Source organism: Brienomyrus brachyistius, chromosome 3 (genome assembly GCF_023856365.1).
Source record: "Brienomyrus brachyistius isolate T26 chromosome 3, BBRACH_0.4, whole genome shotgun sequence".
Classification (NCBI taxonomy): Eukaryota; Metazoa; Chordata; class Actinopteri; order Osteoglossiformes; family Mormyridae; genus Brienomyrus; species Brienomyrus brachyistius.
In genome coordinates this window covers 17,856,216-17,875,506 of record NC_064535.1, presented here as the reverse complement: position 1 = coordinate 17,875,506, position 19,291 = coordinate 17,856,216, and the positions used below count along the sequence as shown (strand labels likewise).

General features: G+C 45.0%; 1 protein-coding gene across 1 annotated transcript; it reads right to left on the bottom strand.

Annotated features, from left to right (window-relative positions):
* Positions 1 to 1,857: 1,857 nt before the first annotated feature.
* On the bottom strand, positions 1,858 to 19,247 carry glud1a (glutamate dehydrogenase 1a). Its single transcript, XM_049009373.1, has 13 exons — positions 18,259 to 19,247; positions 15,518 to 15,598; positions 15,230 to 15,285; positions 13,704 to 13,767; positions 12,794 to 12,888; positions 11,110 to 11,289; positions 10,520 to 10,657; positions 9,672 to 9,809; positions 9,405 to 9,485; positions 8,470 to 8,593; positions 6,196 to 6,287; positions 4,806 to 4,868; positions 1,858 to 3,504 (listed from the first exon to the last, which is right to left on the bottom strand). The coding sequence occupies exons 1-13, from the start codon at positions 18,656 to 18,658 to the stop codon at positions 3,385 to 3,387; spliced, it is 1,632 nt and encodes a 543-aa protein (XP_048865330.1). The 5' UTR covers positions 18,659 to 19,247; the 3' UTR covers positions 1,858 to 3,384.
* Between the last annotated feature and the right edge of the window lie 44 nt (positions 19,248 to 19,291).

The following is a 19,291-nucleotide window of genomic DNA, read 5'->3' as shown; positions in this document are numbered from 1 at the left end:
AGAATCTCAGGCATGCGGACAAGCAGGTACACACTTGCCGAACTTCTTCACAGCATGAAAAGCTTGACGGGAATTTAGCCCTCATAGCGCGTCTTTTCCTAATCAGTCTGCCCGGTTCCACAGACACTCAATGCTACGCCAAGGGGGTGGCGTCTGGGCCAGCAGGTGCCTGTGATCGGCAGGTCACTGGTTTACTTACTGGAGCTGGCAGAGTGAAGTCATCACTGGGTCCCTGAGCAAGGCCCGTGACCCCCACTCGCTTCAGGGACTGACTGACCCAGCTTTCTCTCCAAAAGTGCGTGTTGCTTTGAATAAGGGTGTCGGCTAATTAAATGTTATTACTTCTCCCACAGCCACTGTTGCCAAGCAGAAGGTGAAAACCCTCATTGGACAAGAGTCCAACAAACCAGACCCTAAAGGGTCACCCAGCGTACCAGGTGGTGGTGCCGCCAAACCGAAGGTGGACCCTCTTCCCAACTTGGCCAACCAAGCGGCAAAGAAAGCAGATGAGGCAGAATTAGGTAGCCATTCTTTAACAAGGTGTTCCTATGTTGAAAGGCCCTGTGGAGGAGCTCACTTCCTTCAGAATGGTGTGATGCTCTGCCATGAGGGAGCATCACTGGAGTTTCTTGGAGTCAATGGAGTCCATTGGGCCAGTAATGTTAAAAGTGCTTCGTGAAGATCCTAAGCTAAGCTGCGGATGAGCTTTTCAACTGAATCTAGTTTCTATGACATCACTGTGCCTTGAGTTATGTGAGCCGCAGCGGCCTCATCCACACCACTCACTAACCAGTCTCTGTCTCCCTCAGATTTCACCGATGAACTGCACAACATCGCTGATGAGCTGAAATAAGCTACACCTGCAGCCCCGAGTACCTGGAGGACCTTCTGCTACACTGCCTTCAAGTACCCTACCCCTTCCCTTTCCAAGAGGACGTGACCCCATCCCCCAGAATATCCTAAGATTAACCTTATGCTGTATATGGATTGTCCCAGTGAAACATCACGATTGCATTAAAGTGCTTGACAGCCTGGCAGAGAGCTTATCATTGCCTTATCACCAAGCATGGTCTGTATAATTATGAAAACTAAAATGCATTTCCAAATTAATTTACTGCTTATTTCTTTCACCTAAAATTTGCACTAGGGATCATGTAACAGAATTAAGAGCGTTTCTCAGAATTTCCTTGTGCACTTGAATTTTTAATCGCCGCTTCTGTGGATCTGGGTTGCAGAGGTATGGGTTGGGGGGTGTGATATGGACAGGTTCCCATGCAGTTCCCATGCTGGGAACCTTTAACTTTTCGTGTCGCTCTGCTCCGCCTCTTTTGCAACTCTCCCGCAGCAGAGGAGCTCTATGCATCTGGCTCGCTCCCAGTCTGAGCTGTCTGTACTCTTCTTTGAATTCAGAAATAAAAACAGAGAAACCGAGGGCTGTTCATGGTGTCACGTCAACCTGCACACAACACAGAGCAAGAGTGAGAGCCAAAACATCGGTCACAATTACATGAGAGAAACAGGACAAGATTATTGGTTCCTTACAAAATAAATTGGATGTCATTTGTGTGGTGATGCCTATTCGGTTCAACATAAAACTGGTGACATTAAGGAGGTTATTTTCCCTTTTATTATTTTTATATTTTAATAAAAAATATAATAAATTTTTTGTTATTTTAATTTGTTTCATTTCAGTTTCCATCTTATTTGATATATTTCAGGGAGGTGGGCTTTACAAACACCACTCGCACAAAGTGAAGAGTCTGAGACACTGCAGCAATGAGCACCACAATGTTGCAGAAGGTTCACTATTTTTGTCAACGATCCCTCTACAGGAGCCAGAACTTTGTTCAGATGGAATAATACCCAAGGATTTGACATTTTTATTTAGCAGGCCCGCTGCGCCACACACCACCCCGATACACTAGCATTCCTCACAATAAACAACTATTTACCAAGTAAAGGCATCAATGTACAGAACCGTTTACTGAACAAAGGCACAGATGTACAGGACATAGTTTTTTTTAAAGTAATTAGCATTTATTAATTCATGGCACATACACCCATGAAGTTACACATATTATGGACTGCATTTATCATCAATTTGGGGAACATGAGGCATAGCGCTGCATGTACAGGCTTTAGACTGGAAAGGCACTGCTGATGTGATCTTTAAGGCTGAAATGATTCACTACGGAGGAACAGCAAGTCCAGCAAGCAGGTTATAGAAGTTAGTGTTTGGGTCGTGGGTTTGGCAGTGCAGGCTGTGACGAGTCCTGAATGAAGTAAGATCGAAGAGCAACTTTTGTTTCCTCCTTCCAGACTGCATACGAGTGCAGACATACTATCGATGCATCAGACCATTGAATTCTTTGAGACACACTGCATCATCTGCCTTTGGTTAATGCTACCTACAGTATAGGCTACATGCTGCTGTATCGTAAATCCTGATGCAGCCATGCAAACACCGGGATGAAAGAGGACAAAAAGGGCCGGTTTTGCATCGGTCAGTTTATGTTTTGAACAAAAAGCAATTACAAATGTTTACCAATAGTCTTAAAGCAGCGTTCCAATATAGGCAAGAAAAAAAAAAAACAAATATTGTTCCCAGGAACATTCCCCCCCACCTCAAAGATCGGGTACTGTTGATTCCTTTATCAGGAACCAAGTCAACATTTTAGTGGGGATAAACTTAAAACTTGCCCAAGGAAATTCTGAATATTTTCTATAAACGTAATTAAAATCTAACTTTGGTTCTTCATTCTCCTACAGCAACGGAAATGCACAGAACACTTCTGTTGTCAACAAACAGAACACTGAAGAACGTTTAAGCTCTCCTGTTCACGCACAAGTGCTCGAGAGGAAATCCCTGACCAGAAATTTAATTCTGCACTTAGGAAAAACTGAAAAAAACTTTTTCAAACAACCGTGACCATAGAAAGGGACACATGGCACTCTGTGCTGCCTTCTGACTGACCTCACCTGGAGTCCCTCTATGGTCCAGCGAGCAACGTTGCAAGATGAACAGGCAACAGCAACGGTAAGGCGTTATGCATGACAGCAACGGGTAGCTTGAGAGTCCCAGTAACAGTGAGCCAAATTCCGGCACTTTAACCCGTTATATGAAACTGACAACAAAAAAAAACACACACACACACAAAAAGTACAAGAACATCTCACAGATACATGAGGCTTACAGTACTGACAGTTTGGGGGGGGGGGGGGACATTACGGGACTTAAGATCGGTCAGATTGGTTAAATGACGAATAATAAACATGGATTATAGGGTGAACAATATGTAAACGGTGAGTACAGGTGGTGCTGTGAAGGAGGAGCCTCGAGTATGCATAGACAGCTGGACGGACATAGCGCCCGGAGGGGGGCGTCTATGTGAAGGTCAGGCCAGCCTCGTTGTACACCTTGAAGACCTTCTCTATGGCATTGACGTAGGCAGCTGTCCTCAGGTCCAGGCCGAGGTTGTACTTGTTTGCTGTTCGCATGATTTGCTGAGGGGAGAAGATGGTAATTTTATATTTCTGGAATTTTACCGTTTATGTAGCAGTTTCATGCTGAAATGCATTATATGTGTATCTTTTGCCAATATTATATAGATACATATATACATATACAGCCGTGGAAAAAACTGAGACCACTATTTTTTTTAAACAAATCCACATATTTAAATCATGGTTTAATTGTGGTTCTGCTGGCGGACAGCTACGCTGAGCAGCAGGATCAAAATTTCTAAGACAGCAGTACACAAAAATAAGATGACACAGGAGACACTGGAAACGACCAGAAACCAGTCAGGTACAAGGCGGAAGTTATATTCGAATGCCAGAGATGACTGTTAACTTATCCGAAAGTTTCTCGTGAATCAAAGCATGACATCAGGTGAACTTCAAAAAAAATGGGAAACATTAAGTGCAGGTGTGAAGTGCACTGCTAGGACAGTTTGTATCAGACTCTTAGAAGCAGGACTGAGGTCCCATAATGCAAGGAAGAAGCCCTTCATTAATGATAAACAGAGAAGAACCAGGTTTCAGTTTGCAGAAAAATACGGCTATATACACACACACACACACACACATTCAACAGAATGGAGACAGGAGCAGAAAACTTCAAAAGGTTCAAATTAGATAGTAAAAGTGTGTTTGGGGGGGGTGGGGGCAACGTCAATGCATTTTAACGTGAATAATGTCACAGCTGGCTCATGTGTGACAAGACGTGCGTGTCCTTCTCGGATTACCGTGACACACAATACAATTTTACAGTGAGGCATTTGCAAAGAGCCATCTGCTCTCTTTGGGCCCTGGGGGCTGGGTGGGGGTTAGACAGATAAACAAGTTATTCTTCTAGCTATAAATTAAGTCAGCAATTACTTTGGGACAGCATTTTAAATAAATAAATACATAAATAAAGCTTCATGGGCTGCAGTGATCTTAAACTCATAAACATACATGTTTGCATGCAGTGAGTTTTAGAAGCAGTTATGGAGGAACCATTTCAGTCTGGACAAAATGGGAAACCAGATGAAAACTACTAAAACCAGCACTGATGTGCTATGGGAGCCATTAGGGCTGGAAACTGCCCCCAGGTAGGCAGCCGGAACAAAAGCGCTTTCACACAGTGCTTGAACGTGACTGCCTGGACACAGTCCTTTAGGGGGCGTAGCAGGCCAGTACCCCAAGACATTCTCAGCTTTCCAACCACACCATCATACCAGTGCTGCAGTTCACCAGTTCATGGTGGACATCTTCTATATAATCACTGCCAGTTTAATAACCATATGTCTACAAGCACATACCCGCGCAGATCTCTCCATGGTGTAGGCCAAGCCGGAGTGGACGATGTCCTTCTCAGAGGCACCCTGCGGGAGCACAGTTAATATTATTACATTTCACACTGAAAGAGACAGATACTCTCTGAACATGCATGGACCCAAAGGAGGAAGCTGTTCACTAGAAGACAGAACAAAAGGAAAATCGAGACGATTCAGAATGTGGCCGTGTAGAAATGTCAGCTCCATTATCCTTTCCTTGTCCGACTAAGAGAATTCCTGAGGAAAATTCATCAGATCAAAGTCTGGTACTGCACCAGAGGTATCACTGTCATTCCAAATATACAGTCTCCCCTTCACATTCATAAGGGTTAGGGCTAGAAGATCTCTGCGAATGTGAAAATTGGAAAAATAACACTTGGGCACCCATTTACCTCAACTCCTAAGAATCTACCAGCTTAATCAATAACATAAAAAGTCCATTACCAATTCAACAGACAGCACTGTGCACTATGCATGTAAACTTATTTCCAATTGAGGTGTTTTTATACATTACACAGGCCATCTAAATTATGTGCCTGTATATGTGCAGAGTTATTGCTGGATACTCCAGGACCCATTATTAAAAATGCTAAATTAACAGCACTGAAGAAGTTTAAAAGTTACTGCAAGAAACATAAAACTCCATGGTCGCAAAGACAGCCAACACGAGCAAGGCTGGCTGCCGGGACAAAGATGCACGACGTACCCATATTTATCATATGATGTTTATGTGATCTGAATCACTTTCAGTATTGTTTAAGGTTAACGCATCTTCTGCGCATTTCTGATCTTTCAGCAAGATCCGAAACTATTCCCGTTTAATTACTCACGGCCAACTCATGAATAACCAAAACCGCAAATGTCAAAGTTGCAAATCTGGAAGGGCGACTATTTTGTTCCTCTCTACCCTTTATAACACTTCCCATGAATATTCAGAGACACACAATAAGGACTCCCCTTCTTCCCTCGTATCGTTCAGCGACTCATCTGAAACCGCATCATCACTTTCAAAAATAAGTAATTCCCAAATATTCTCAGAGCATCGTAATGACCTGCAGGCCATTGCTGATGTCATCGCCCAGGGTGTCCGCTTTCCTGAGGTTTTAAGCTTTTGGATGAGCTACAGCAGAGGCTCATGTTTTCACTGAGGGCTTGGTGATACTAGAAGGCTTATACGGTTGGTTAGAGAAAAAACAAAAAAAGTTTTTGACCCCATCAAACTTTCCATGCAAGTTCAGTACATTTGGCACAGAAATTATGCAACATGGACAGGAGGTGTCACCTTCCCTCTCTTTCTGAGATGGCAGGCATTGCGTATGGCTAACGTCAGCTCGGCCGGCTGTGTGTTTGTTTGGGTGCAGCGGCTGTTACTCACGGCGATCCTGGCCTGGAACTCCGCTGTGGGGACAACAGGAATGGCTCCACCATGTTTGCCAAACTTCCTCTCCAGGCTCTCCTGGACAGACACTAGGGAGGGGCACAGGAAGGTTAGGAAGAAACACAGTCATATTTGCCAATAGTAATCAAAATCATGACAAACTTTAGGTGGATAAATAGAATAATGGCTCGGATGGATGGAAATTCTAACAGACAGCAACATAAATAATACATGCAGCTATGGTAACACCGCTCAATTTAACAAAGACATAAAATGGCAGACTAATGACAGTAGTGACAAAGACCTGGTTAACAATGAAACAAAAAGAGAAAAAAAATATTGAGATTCGTACAAATAAAATTAGAGTATCCAAACACCACATCTCAGTACTGATCCACTTTAGTGTACATAGACAGTGACCAACAAGGAAATTCTCAGAGTTCTGGAACTTCAGCATAAGCAATGGAGTGTAACCAAGCAACAAGTGAACATGGAGACCAGTCCAGGCCAGTCAAACCACTTCCACTGATCATGTGATAACAACAGTTGTGCAAGAATTGGGTACAGTTGCCTGTATTACCACCAGAAAGCGCCTAAGAATTGAAAGGCGTGCCAGATAAAAATTTAAAAGCATGGCACATAGATTTCAGAAGGCTTTTCAATTATCTTTTTTCAATTATCACTGTACTTCTCCACAAAAAAATCCTGAGGCCATTCTGAACAGAAAATGCAAATGAACACCGACTGCGCTGGCTGGGAACAGCACAATGAAGGAACAACAGCAGAATCATCCTGCAAATGACACTTCTGCCGCCAACATACCACAGAACAGAGTCAGAAATTTGTATCGATCTTTCACAAATGTCATCAAATTGATCAGTTATTGTGATGTGTTTCTCTCTCTCTCACACACACACATACAAAATAAAGCCAAAGGGTATGTGGACACCAACTTGGCCAACATTTCAATCCTGAAACCAAGGCTATTCATATGAAGTTGGTCTCCCTGTAGTTGCTACTACAGCTCTGTTCTTCTGGGAAGGCTTGCAAGTAGATGCTGGAACGTTTCTGGTGGGATTCACTTTTTACATTTTGAGCTTCATAACCACTTATAGGTGACCAGAGCAGCTCTAGCAGGATAGAAATGTGGCAAACTGGCATCCTATCATGGTTCCAAGCGAAAAGCTAAGCCACTTTCAGATGCACAGTGCCACCCTGAACTGCTCTAGATATTATCCGGAAGGGCTGTATATGTGAATGCAAATGTCCAAATGAGTCATACCAGACATTAAATGGACCTTACCCTGCTAGCTCCCTAGTACAAAGCCTGGGTCATTTCCGTTTGATACTCATGTGTGAAAGAAATAGGATGAATTCCAGAGAATTCACCACAAATGAGTGGGCGTGTTGACAATGTTTCAATCTGCAACTGATGTGAAAATGGAAGAATACAAACAACCAGGGGTGAAAAACGGTTATTAACATAAAGAAAACCCCAGCAAACAAGGATAACTAGAGAGAGAATGAGATTCAGGAACTTCTGGGAAGTAGTTTTTTTGCAAAGTATTTTTTGCATTGTGCCCCGATTCCTGTACCCAAGTGCCACCCCTCGTCTAAACCAAGTATTTCTAGTAGGAGTGAATGCGTCTGACATGGACAATGTCCAGACCTGATTCTCTGGACAACGTTCAGAGTTCAAGTGTAAAAACGGCTTTACTAGACTCTTCTGTACAACCACCAATTCTACTACTAACGTTTGTTGCATGCGATTATGTGAAAACGTGCTTAATTATACACGTCTCACGTTATACATGCTTAATTATACAATTCCTCTAATTAATTAATTAATCAAATACTTTTGGCCATAAAGTGTATATTCATTACATATATCAATAGCTTAGCAAAGAGATGAGGGTCTTTCACATAGAATCCACATTCTGCTACATCATTAACCGTCCAGTCACTGATGCAGCCCATTCCAGTACTGACACACACATTCAGCTCGTTTCATTCCACAGACCTAGACTGGGCAGAGTGATTAACTTGTAACACTCCTGAGTCATGGGGAAGTGGGGAGCTCTGCAGAAAGACACTCAGACTGTGTGAAAATACAGCAGGCTAGATGTCGAAATGCACTATTCCGTTGTGTCCTGTCAAGCTCAATACCATGTGAGAAACTAGGAAAAGAAGAGGCGAGTGCTCCACCTGGTGGTTTTGCTCGGTAACTGCAGGATATTTTTTGCTTCTCTAGTGACCATGGGAAAGACTTACTCAGCAGATGGTAGTTGGAGTCCCTCTCATATTTGAAGGTCAGTCGGCCGTAGCTCACATGGTTCAGGTTCTTCAGCCACTCAAAGTAGGAGACAGTCACACCACCCGCATTCAGGTACATGTCCTACGGGGGGGGGGGGGGGTAATCATGCTTAGTACACTTCCAGAAACATCCATCCATCCATTTTCCAAACCGCTTATCCTACTGGGTCACGGTGGGTCCGGAACCTATCCCAGAAGCAATGGGCACGAGGCAGGGAACAACCCAGGATGGGGGGGCCAGCCAATCGCAGGGCACACTCACACACCATTCACTCACACATGCACACCTATGGGCAATTTAGTAACTCCAATTAGCCTCAGCATGTTTTTGGACTGGGGGGGGAAACCGGAGTACCCGGAGGAAAGGAAAGAGCAAGGCACAGCCTTGGTCAGCAGACAGGAGAAGGTCATTTACTACCTTCAGTAGAGCAGTTCCTGTGCTATGATGAGCTCTCCCCACGACAACATGAGAACATGCAAACTCCGCACACATGTGACCCAGGGGGAGACTTGAACAAGGGGTCTCAGAGGTGTGAGGCAACAGTGCCAACCACTGCACCACCATGCTGCCCCTTCCAGAAACATGTGAACTAGTTAAATACGAGCACGCAGTACTCAATAACACATGTACACAATCAATGACTGAATATCCTGGCTTCTTAATGATAGTTATACTCATCATTATAATTTGGTCACTATGCAATACAATCTTTGCAAGGTGAACATTCAATGAAAGGAAGAGTGTATCAAAGCCACACTTCCACACACTGGTGACCTCCTGTCTTGGCTGCCTTGTGACTCCTCAACCCCTCCCATCAAACCCCGGGCAGTCTGCTTCCTCCCAGACCCCCCCGGAATCAGAGCCGTCAAGTTGCGGTCTTGCCAAGGCTTACCGGGATGACCATAATGTTTCTCTCCAGGAAGATCTTGTCAGCCGCGGGGGTAGTGGGGCCGTTGGCTCCCTCAGCAATTATCTGCAAGCAACATCCAAGAAGGTCAGGTTCTGTCCACTGGGACCTTATTTTTGCTGTATCCAAATACAGCATTCATTCCCCACTGATCTGAGAACACGCCCCTGTGAGAACGCAGCCCAAGACGACCAAACACCATAAATCACGCTGAAACTCCCAAGTGGCACTACGCCGGGAGGAAGCTCTGACCTTGGCCTTGATGTTGGGGGCATTCTTCTTGGTCAGCTGCTTCTCGCTGGCCGCGGGAATCAAGATGTGGCAGTCAGCCTCCAGGATGTTGCCCTCATAGGGCTTGGCGTTGGGGAAACCCACTATGGTGCCATGTTGCTGATAGACACATGCCAGTCAAAAGCATGTACATGGCTACTTAAAAACATTAAAAGCACAACCTCTTTATAGACATTAAATACTGCTGCAATTTACACGCAAGTTGTGGGTGACATACAATGTTAACATGACACAGGCATGAACAATTCTAATGCTATTCCAAATGATAGGACAAAGGCTGCCATAGCAGAAAATATCCACCAGGTGGTGTGTTCACACCACTATTAAAATTTGCACAACAATTTTCTACTGTTAACTCCATATTAAGGATTCCACTCAAAGGTGTCTGGTAGTCTGTTTCTTCCCCAAAGCTGTGTCCTGGGTCCCACATTACCACCAGTCTTACAAATTTCCCATTTCTGTCTCTCTCTCTCTCTGACACACACACACACACACTAACACACCTGCACTCATATTTTTGTGGGGAACATCTATTCATTTCTATGGGCAAAACAGTAATCCCATTAATGATTACCTTAACCTCTAACCTTAACCATAAGTAACCAAACAAAATACAAAAGTTACAGATTTTTATAAAACGTAAAATTTCCCCTTGTGGGGACTGAAAAAAACAGTCCCCACAATATCAAAATAGCAGGTTTTAATCACATTGTGTGGACCAACTGTATATCTGATCCACGCGCGCACACACACACACACACACACACACACACACACACACACACACACACACACACACACACACACACCAGTTTGTAGTCCTCCAGCTCCTTTGGGTCAATGCCATTGGGGTTCCAGATGTTTCCATCTATCTCCCCGATGCCCACACACTTGGCCCCGAAGCGGTGCAGGTACCGCATAGAGTGCAGGCCCACGTTGCCAAAGCCCTGCAGGAAATGAAAAGTGTCACACCAGAACACCACGCCCCGGCACCGGCACGCTTTACCGACCCGCCGCAATCCACAGAACGACCCAGGTCACAAGACGTCTGTCTTCCCATCAACCCATTACAGAATAAAGACGACGCATGATCTGAGCCCGTGTCACTAAACTACTACCAATGTGGGGAAACAGGCCGCAGAACTGCTGCAGAAAATGACAAGGGAGCAAGCTGCACCTTAGGTTTGGATTAGGGCAAACACCTATTAACAATCACTCCAGATCTTTCAGGGATTCAGATTTCTGTGTGAATCTACTCTGGAAATGTAGATAATCTATAGGTTCCACTTTGTTAAGTATATTTAACACAAGTTTATGACATCGAGTCAAGCAGCGTCAGTCCCAAAAGGGCAAAATTATGTTTGTCTGGGTGCAGCCCAGCCCAGCCCCTCCCCCCCACCTGGATGATGAAGGTCTTGTCAGCAAAACCGGGTGTCAGGCCCAGCTGGCTCATGTAGGCTGCCTCGTTGATGAAGTTCTCGATGCCGTGAAAGACACCACGGCCGGTAGCGGAGATCCTGCCGTGTATACCGCCCTGGCTGATGGGCTTGCCGGTTACACAGGCATGGGCATTGATGTCCTACAGGGAGAAATGACAAAACATTCCTCCTGCAGTCACTTGCAACACACACCATGCTGCAGGACAAACTGGCTACGGAAAACAATGGGGGAAAAGTGGCAACTCCCACCCATCATCTGCTATGGGTAGAATGCTGAGTCACAGAGAAACACCCAGCAAATTAATTCATATTGCTCTGCTGTAAATAACATTTACATTAAAATAAGAAATATATGTACAAGAAAGGACATGCTAAAACTACATCATGCATATACATGATGCATGGTAAAGAAAGAAAAATCAGTGGGCCAAGGTTCTAGGATACTGTGCCACTGAGAGAAGGCTGATTCTAGGATACTGTGCCACTGAGAGAAGGCTGATTCTAGGATACTGTGCCATTGACAGAAGGCTGATTCTAGGATACTGTGCCATTGACAGAAGGCTGATTCTAGGATACTGTGCCACTGAGAGAAGGCTGATTCTAGGATACTGTGCCACTGAGAGAAGGCTGATTCTAGGATACTGTGCCATTGACAGAAGGCTGATTCTAGGATACTGTGCCACTGAGAGAAGGCTGATTGCTGAGGCACATTTGGAAAGAACTGGTTACACAATGGAAACACAATGAAAGCAGCAGAGCTCTGCAGAAACGACATCAATTAACAACAGCGGCGGCCAAAGGCACCGTGGTGACCACTGGTGTAAGAGGAGCAGGCAGGTCCATTAAGAAGTACCATTGGGTTGCAGTGCATGAAACCTCTTACATCCAAAAAGGCTTTCAATTAAAGTCCTATGGACACAATGAATGATTCTGTCTCATCCCATAGTCTTAGCTTCACTCTTTAAGGGCAATTAGACTAATACAAATGTAGTGCGATTGCTCTTGTCTGTGACGCCATTTGACACGTCTGTCTCGATGTAATCTTCCAGAATGCCCGCATCCACTGAGCAAAATCTGCGTGTGGCAGTTTAAACTAGAAAAAACATTTTGATGACAAATACAAGCAAAAACAGATAAAGAAATTACGACAGCTGTAACCGAAACGAGCGAAGGAGCTGCTGTTAAAAGAGGAAGGTCACTTAGAGGAATAATGCTGACAATGGAAACCCTGACAGCACACTGCGGTTGAGTGACTACTCACACCACACTGACTGATTAGAAAAAGGATGGTCACTCAGAACTGAAGGCCTATATAAATTAAAGTAAATATTAGCTCAACCACTGGACCGTTTGGTTAAATCGGCCAGTAAACATTATTTCACCTAATCAACAAAAGGACAGAAGACTTATCAAACTAGTCATATCTAGGTTTTGTTAGATGTTTACACGTTAGGAGATTTATTACCTGTCAGAAGGATTTACCATAAGACAACCATTTTAAAACGAATACATCTGTACTGAGGACAACCTGCAAATGAGTAAAAAGTCCACTAACTAAAAAGCCAAAATTCTGCAGAGAACGGAAAAATAAAACATACTGGTGATGCTCTATTTGAGACAGCGGTCTAGACGGCTTGATCTTACATGGTGGCCCATCGTGTTGGCGTAAGTATCAGCAATCCAGGACATCTCCCTCTCTCCCGTACTCATGTCGGGGGCAGGGACATCAATACCAGGCCCTGAAAAGGAAAAGGGTGGGGGGGGGTCACAGGAAGGCATGACGGCCAGAACCAGGGAGCCATTCCAGCGCAACACACGGACTTGGCAGTCAGCAAACATGGCAGTCAGCAAACATGGCAGTCAGCAATCTTCCATATCTCCATGAAGCATCAGCCAGAAGAAAAGGCGCCTGGCAAATGTCAACCCCCCCCGAGTCTGCAACAGCGAAATAGCTCAGGCTGCACCAGGAATAACCAGTAGCCAACTCCTTGGTAGGGGACTTATGTCACATGACCATGGCAATTTAGGGGACCAAAATGTCCAGCCATCCCAAAGACCAACAGCAGAGGTCAGGCAGGCACAGGTCAGGCAGGAGAAAAGTGTCAGCGTTTTGTAGCAGGAGGTGTGGAGAGATACCGAGTGAACCCTCTTGAGCAAGAAAGAGTATTTATAGTGCTGGCTGGCATCAGTCATGTTCCTCAGAAAAGACAGAGGAAAACCTACCCCTGTAACCACCCCCTTCAGAAGTGTATGATATACAGGTCCTCATCAGAACATGCAACAGCTCCAGTAAAAAGCCAAGACATGCAGGGAGAACATACAGCAGCAGGCAGCATCTCAGCCAGAAGCCACTTGAAGGAGGGAGAAACTTTCCACTAGAATTTGGATATAAAGCTCCTCCTCTTGGAAACACATCCATAAAAAGTCCTGTTTCTCCTTGTGGTTCTGGGATTTTTTTTTAGCCTATGATACTTGAAGGCGGTAGCTTTGGCTAAGCTAGCAGGCATGAGCAGGGCCTAAGCCCTCGCACAGACATGCACGCAAGCAGACTGACCAATAAAGCCCTTCTTTGCCAGCTCAATGGTGAATCTTCTTGTGATCTTCTCCAGTTCACTGTCCTGAAGAAAAAAAATGCAAGAAAACAAAACGTGTTAAACCACAATTAAGTAAATGTAGTGTGTGGAAAAAACATCTGGTCCACCTCAATGGGATCATGGGAAAACTGAGGTGATTAATTGCACAGAAAAGAACACTGCAAGAAAACATACATTATGGTCAATAGTGTGTACACACCAGCTTATGCAACATGTCACTCTGAAACCAAGGGTTTTAGTGTGAATTTGGTTGGCCCATTGTTGCTATAATAGCCTCTACCTTTCTGTGATGGCTTTCCATTAGATGTTGGAACACTGCCATTCAGGGATTTGCTGCCATTCAGGTTGAGTATTGATGTTTGGGGTTTGGGTCTCTTTCTGCGAGTCTGTGCGGCCAACCACTTAATATTCTAATAACTTCCTTTAAAAATTTTGACCTTCACAGTCATTTCACTTGTAGTTGTCCAAGGTAGCTCTAGCAAAATATGGTAAACTGTTGGAAGGATTGCATCCTATGAGTACTAGGTACTAGGTGGGAAGTCACTAACCTAGGATACTGCATGACAGATTAATCATACACCTGTATCAGCAAAAGGTTTGGTATAATTAGGCAAGTCCTCTAATAATGGTGTCCACATAGTTTTGGCCATATATTTTACTCAGATTCCCATTAAATTCACCTCACAGGGAATCCCTTGAGGAAAGTGTGTTTCAGAAATACATGCAATTTTAACAACAAAGCTGTTTCCACCCCCAGCCACTTGCAGGCCCTTCTCTCCTGGGAGTCTGCCATCTGATGCCTCTGACTTTGTCTCTAACCCCCAAAAAACAACAACGGTGCCAAGGAATGGACTCAGTGCAATGAATCCAAATGAATCCGAGTGCTAGGAAGTGCACAGGAAGCGGAGAAGCAACTTCCTGCCTGAGACAGGAGGTGCTGAAGCATTCTGGGAGACGAGCTGAAGAAAATGTAATGTACTGCAAGGGAAAGTCATAAAAGACGGCAGGCCAAATATTCAGACCATGCACTATTGAAAAATATGGTGTGTATGTGTGAGGTGCATTTTTTTTTCACTGCAAAGAAAACAAGTAACTGTTTCTGAAGACTAAAGGGCTTCCCAAACTCAAATACTGTAAATTTCTACAGTTTTTTCAAGTGAGCACCACTTTTTAGCAGGCATCTTTTAGACACCAAATAAAGACTTAACAGGTTAGGGATCGACCCAATGGCGCACCAATGTCACCTTGCTAACATCACCAAACCTGAAGGAAAATAAAGCATATGACCGTTTGAGAAAGGAAAAGGTTCGGTGCTGGATTACAAATGCAAATGGAATCTTGTGGCCGATCGGCTTGGCAATCCTGCATGACGCAGATAGGTGTGCAGCAGCTGTGTGGACCGCCCAGACAATGCATCTGCTTTTATGCAAAGTTTTCCATTTAAAAAATTTTTTTTTTTAAAAATCAGTCTGCACACGCATCTTACAGAGTAATTCCGAGGATTGATTTTCACTCCAGCTTTGGCTCCTCCAAATGGCACATCTAGAAAGGGGAAACACACAAGCCAGGCATCAAACTCAATGGCAAGGAAGGACGCAAACCACAAAGAGACATGACAAGCACCGTGTTTACAGCAAAGGCAAACTCCTCTGGAAGGAAAAAGAAATCTTCAGTAAGAATTCAACATGGGAGGACATGTTTACGTATCAGTTACTATAATAGCCATCTGGATCCTGTTCCCAGAGATAAAACGCGGAGATGTGGAAATACTCACCGACGACGGCACATTTATACGTCATCAGAGAGGCCAGGGCCTTCACCTCGTCCACGGACACCTCCGTGCTGTACCGAATCCCTGAAAGGCACACAAACAGCAAGCAGTGATGAGAGGGAATTAAAAACCTAAAATGTACAAGAGACCCATGAGCTTGTAGAATGGACTCCTGTGTGGTATTTTATCAGGTTTTAACCATTTAAAATTTGCACTATAATATGACACTATGATAATTCAGAATGGGACATGACAGCCATTGGGCAAAATGTACTTCTCAGAACCCTGCACACCCAGGGACGGAGGGCAACGGACGCTTAGTTCATTTCTTTATAAAGTTGAATTCAGGGACGGAAAAACATAAAAAAGTAGGCGGGACCAGCCCACTCTACCCCTCCCAACCCAACAGAGTGCCCCATCCTCCAAGTAGCCACCTCCCCACGAGGTTATGAACTACACGCTCAACCCTCAGACTCTCAGCAGGCACCTATTTTAAAGGAAGAAGCTGCACAGTCATCCAGGACCACATGGCATTATTACATGGTGCCCACGCAGAGACAAACTCTCACTGGTAAACAAGACAGCGTCGTCATGACAAGCAAAGAAGCAAACAGGCAACAGATGCTAAAAAGTTAGATGATTCGGCATGGTTCAGCCAGGTATTTTTAAACATTAAAACCCATGAACACACAGGGAGCTAACTAACAAAATGCCAGCCCTGGGGAAGGAGCCGTATAACAAACAAGAATGAGAATGAAGCAGGGAAGGGGAGCTGGAGAGGGAGGAGAAATTCCAGAGCAAGCGAGTCAGAGACCAAGCAGCAGTGCTGTGGCTCAGACACTGTGATCCGGTTGCCAGGCCAGAGCCCTCAAAGCGGAAAAAGAGTGTATGTTAGGAAAAAGGGGGCCACACCCTACAGCCGCCTGACACTGCCCACTGCAAGCCTCATTAGCAGGTCAGCCAATGCCATTTCTGCCAACAAAGCACTGAAAAACTAAACCATTTCCATTTTAAACAGCTCCCCATGCTCTGTGGGTGAAGCTGGGGGAGATACAGTTCAATAGCATAAGAACGGAACACTTCAACAAACACCAGATACCGACAGTTTAGAAGCTGCTAAACTGTAGCCTGGCAGTGATAAAAGGCCTCTCATCCTTCCTCCTAGGGCTGTGCCAGGACATCAAACTGCCAATGTGGACAAACATATGACTCAAAACCAGACACGACACAATCTGCCACTGGCCAGGGTCACCACCGCACGTGGTACACAAAGAGAAATCACCAGTCCTCCTCCATGGCAAACACGCTCAGCCAATGAAGCAGCGAGTGGAGGCAGGCCATGAGGCCTGATCAATAGGGACTGCATGATGGCCAGAGTTCTGCCTCAACCTGTGTCTACTGAAGTGTGTCTAGTATTCTGTGATTAACTGAGCCAATGGCTAAATGCCTCAAAGTCAGCAGACCTACAATTAACAGCTTATCGGGCTCCTGGACTGAGTTTGGAGCACCTTCTGCTCGATGTTTCCATACCTAACCGCATGACTGCCCACAGGGTACTGTTCAGACTGAAAGACCCTCCCTTCACCACCTCACAAAGAAAATAAAGTATCCAGACAGACAGCCACACACCAGCTGGGGTGGACAAACACACCTGTCTGCTGGGATTCCAGTCATAGAACCAGTCAGAATGGAGAAACCGGAACCATTTAATACAGTGGGACTCAATCTAAGAACCAGGTGTCTCTGCAGAAAGAGGTGCTCTCATAGGCCTGATGGATAATTGTGACTTCCAGAAATGCAAACACATTCCTGAAGCTGCATTTGAGTAATTTTCTAAGTCCTTAGCTGAACACAGGGAAGTCATGCAAAATGCTGTATGTACAGTGAAAACATTACTAACTTGTAGCCACTTCCTCTCCCCATTTTTATTTCTGTTTCCACGGAGAATGTGGCATGGCTGTTCCCGCATTTACGCCACATGACCCTAAACGGTCACAGACGTGTCGGTCCAGAGACTCCCAGACTGCCCTGCAGAACACAGTCAGCTGAGACCTGCTTTCCGAGAATGGCTGTATGGAGACATTGACATACCATCCAGTCTGTTTCAATTATAGCAACCCATTCAGTGCTTACTGTAATGACAATGCGATGCAGGTACTTTTTTGTAGGGGTGGGGGCTGCACACCTAGCTGTCTGGGTAGCAGATGGATAGTTAACTTAAGGAAAGTGCTGAGAAAATCAACAAATCGACAGTAGATTTTATATATATGTATGTATTCTTAACCTGTCAAGTAAAATAAACAAATCATGTAAATCCGCAATACGTCGCAGTACAGACCACACTTAAAGGTCCATAAGAAGATGCACAGAGCAACGCGTATCGCTAAACGTTGCGTCCACACTGACGTTACTCACACATATACTTCCACTAAAGTTTGGGATCGTTTGTTAAAGTTTGTGATCGTTTATATGGATAAAAGCATTATTTATTGGTAAATACAAAAGACAGCAGCTAATAAACACACCCAGCCGTCACGCAAACAGGCAGCTACTCTAGGTCAGTTGAAAGTTGGGATGCTTACTTGAACTCCGAGCACATATTTAACAATAGTTTTTAAAACGGTCATCTTTATCTACCACATCGCACAAGATCGGCCACTGCATACTATCGCTAAATTCATAATGTTACTTAATTGCAACGAAAGATTTTTTTCCCACGCCCTGCATCCCGCTGCGAGCGGTACCTCCTTTGCACGGCGTTCGGTGTTGGCTGTGCTGGGCCCGGTACCCCTCGATCACTTCCCACTCGCCGTTGTCCCGCTTGATGGGGAAAGACACGCTCAAAACGTGGTTGCAGGGCTTGATGATCTTCAGTATCCCCCGCACCCGGTGCCTCTTCTGCTCCGGCGTCTCCCGGTTCTTCAGGTCTTCCACCAGCTTGTCTTCCACGATCGCCGCGCCTCGATCGAAGAAGCCCTCGACCATTTTGAAGAAGTTGGGATCATCCTCCCGGTCGCTGACGGCCTCGCTGTAGCGCCGGAGCCGCAGGACGGAGGCAGAGGCTGGCAGGGCCGGCTCGGCGCACCCCGAGGCCAGGGCACCAGTCACCCCGCGAGTCAGCAGCTCTCCCAAGTATCGGTACATCGTCGCCAAGGTAAGGAAGACCGGGTTCTCGGTACAAAACGGTAAAGCTTAAAGTGAGATGGGCGAAAGGGAGAAAAATAAACAATGGGACCGGCAGAGCGACTCCTCCTTAGTACGTCCCGCGACTGACAGCCTTCATTTGGTTCCCTCCCAGCTTTAAGGCGCCGACATGCTGCGGGCTCCCATCACGCCAAGGGGAGGGCTTCCGCGGAGCGCTGCATTTCGCACTGGAAAAGTTTAAGTTGCTTATACACCTTGCTCATATAAACCCGGTGTATGTGCAAGACATGGTAACGGAAATTAGTTTTATCTTATGCCGACGATCCTGTTAACTTTATATTTCTACACTAAGGAGACTTCCTGTTTCTGCCAAACAGTCCTTGGTGTTTTGTGTGATTCAAATATGCAGAGGAGCAGATTAAGTGTACGTGGCTTCCTGAACGGGTGTTCTTTATAAATTATTACAATCAGTTGTAAGAAGGATCTTTTTATCGCTATTTCTCCCTTGTGAAGCAGTGGCTAACTTACACGTCTAAGAGTCTCTTTAGGCTTGACAAACATGCGTTCGCTTGCACGTGACGAATCATTATTATTATCATTCTACACCTTCTGCAGACTCCTTTTTTTCGCGGT

Excerpts from the sequence above, each read along its gene's own strand:
- glud1a (XM_049009373.1), bottom strand. The coding sequence starts at position 18,658 with ATGTACCGATACTTGGGAGAGCTGCTGACTCGCGGGGTGACTGGTGCC. Across the intron at positions 15,286-15,517 it reads GTATAAATGTGCCGTCGTCG|ATGTGCCATTTGGAGGAGCC; the intron begins GTGAGTATTTCC and ends TCCCCTTTCTAG. Across the intron at positions 3,505-4,805 it reads CCATGGAGAGATCTGCGCGG|CAAATCATGCGAACAGCAAA; the intron begins GTATGTGCTTGT and ends TTCTCCCCTCAG.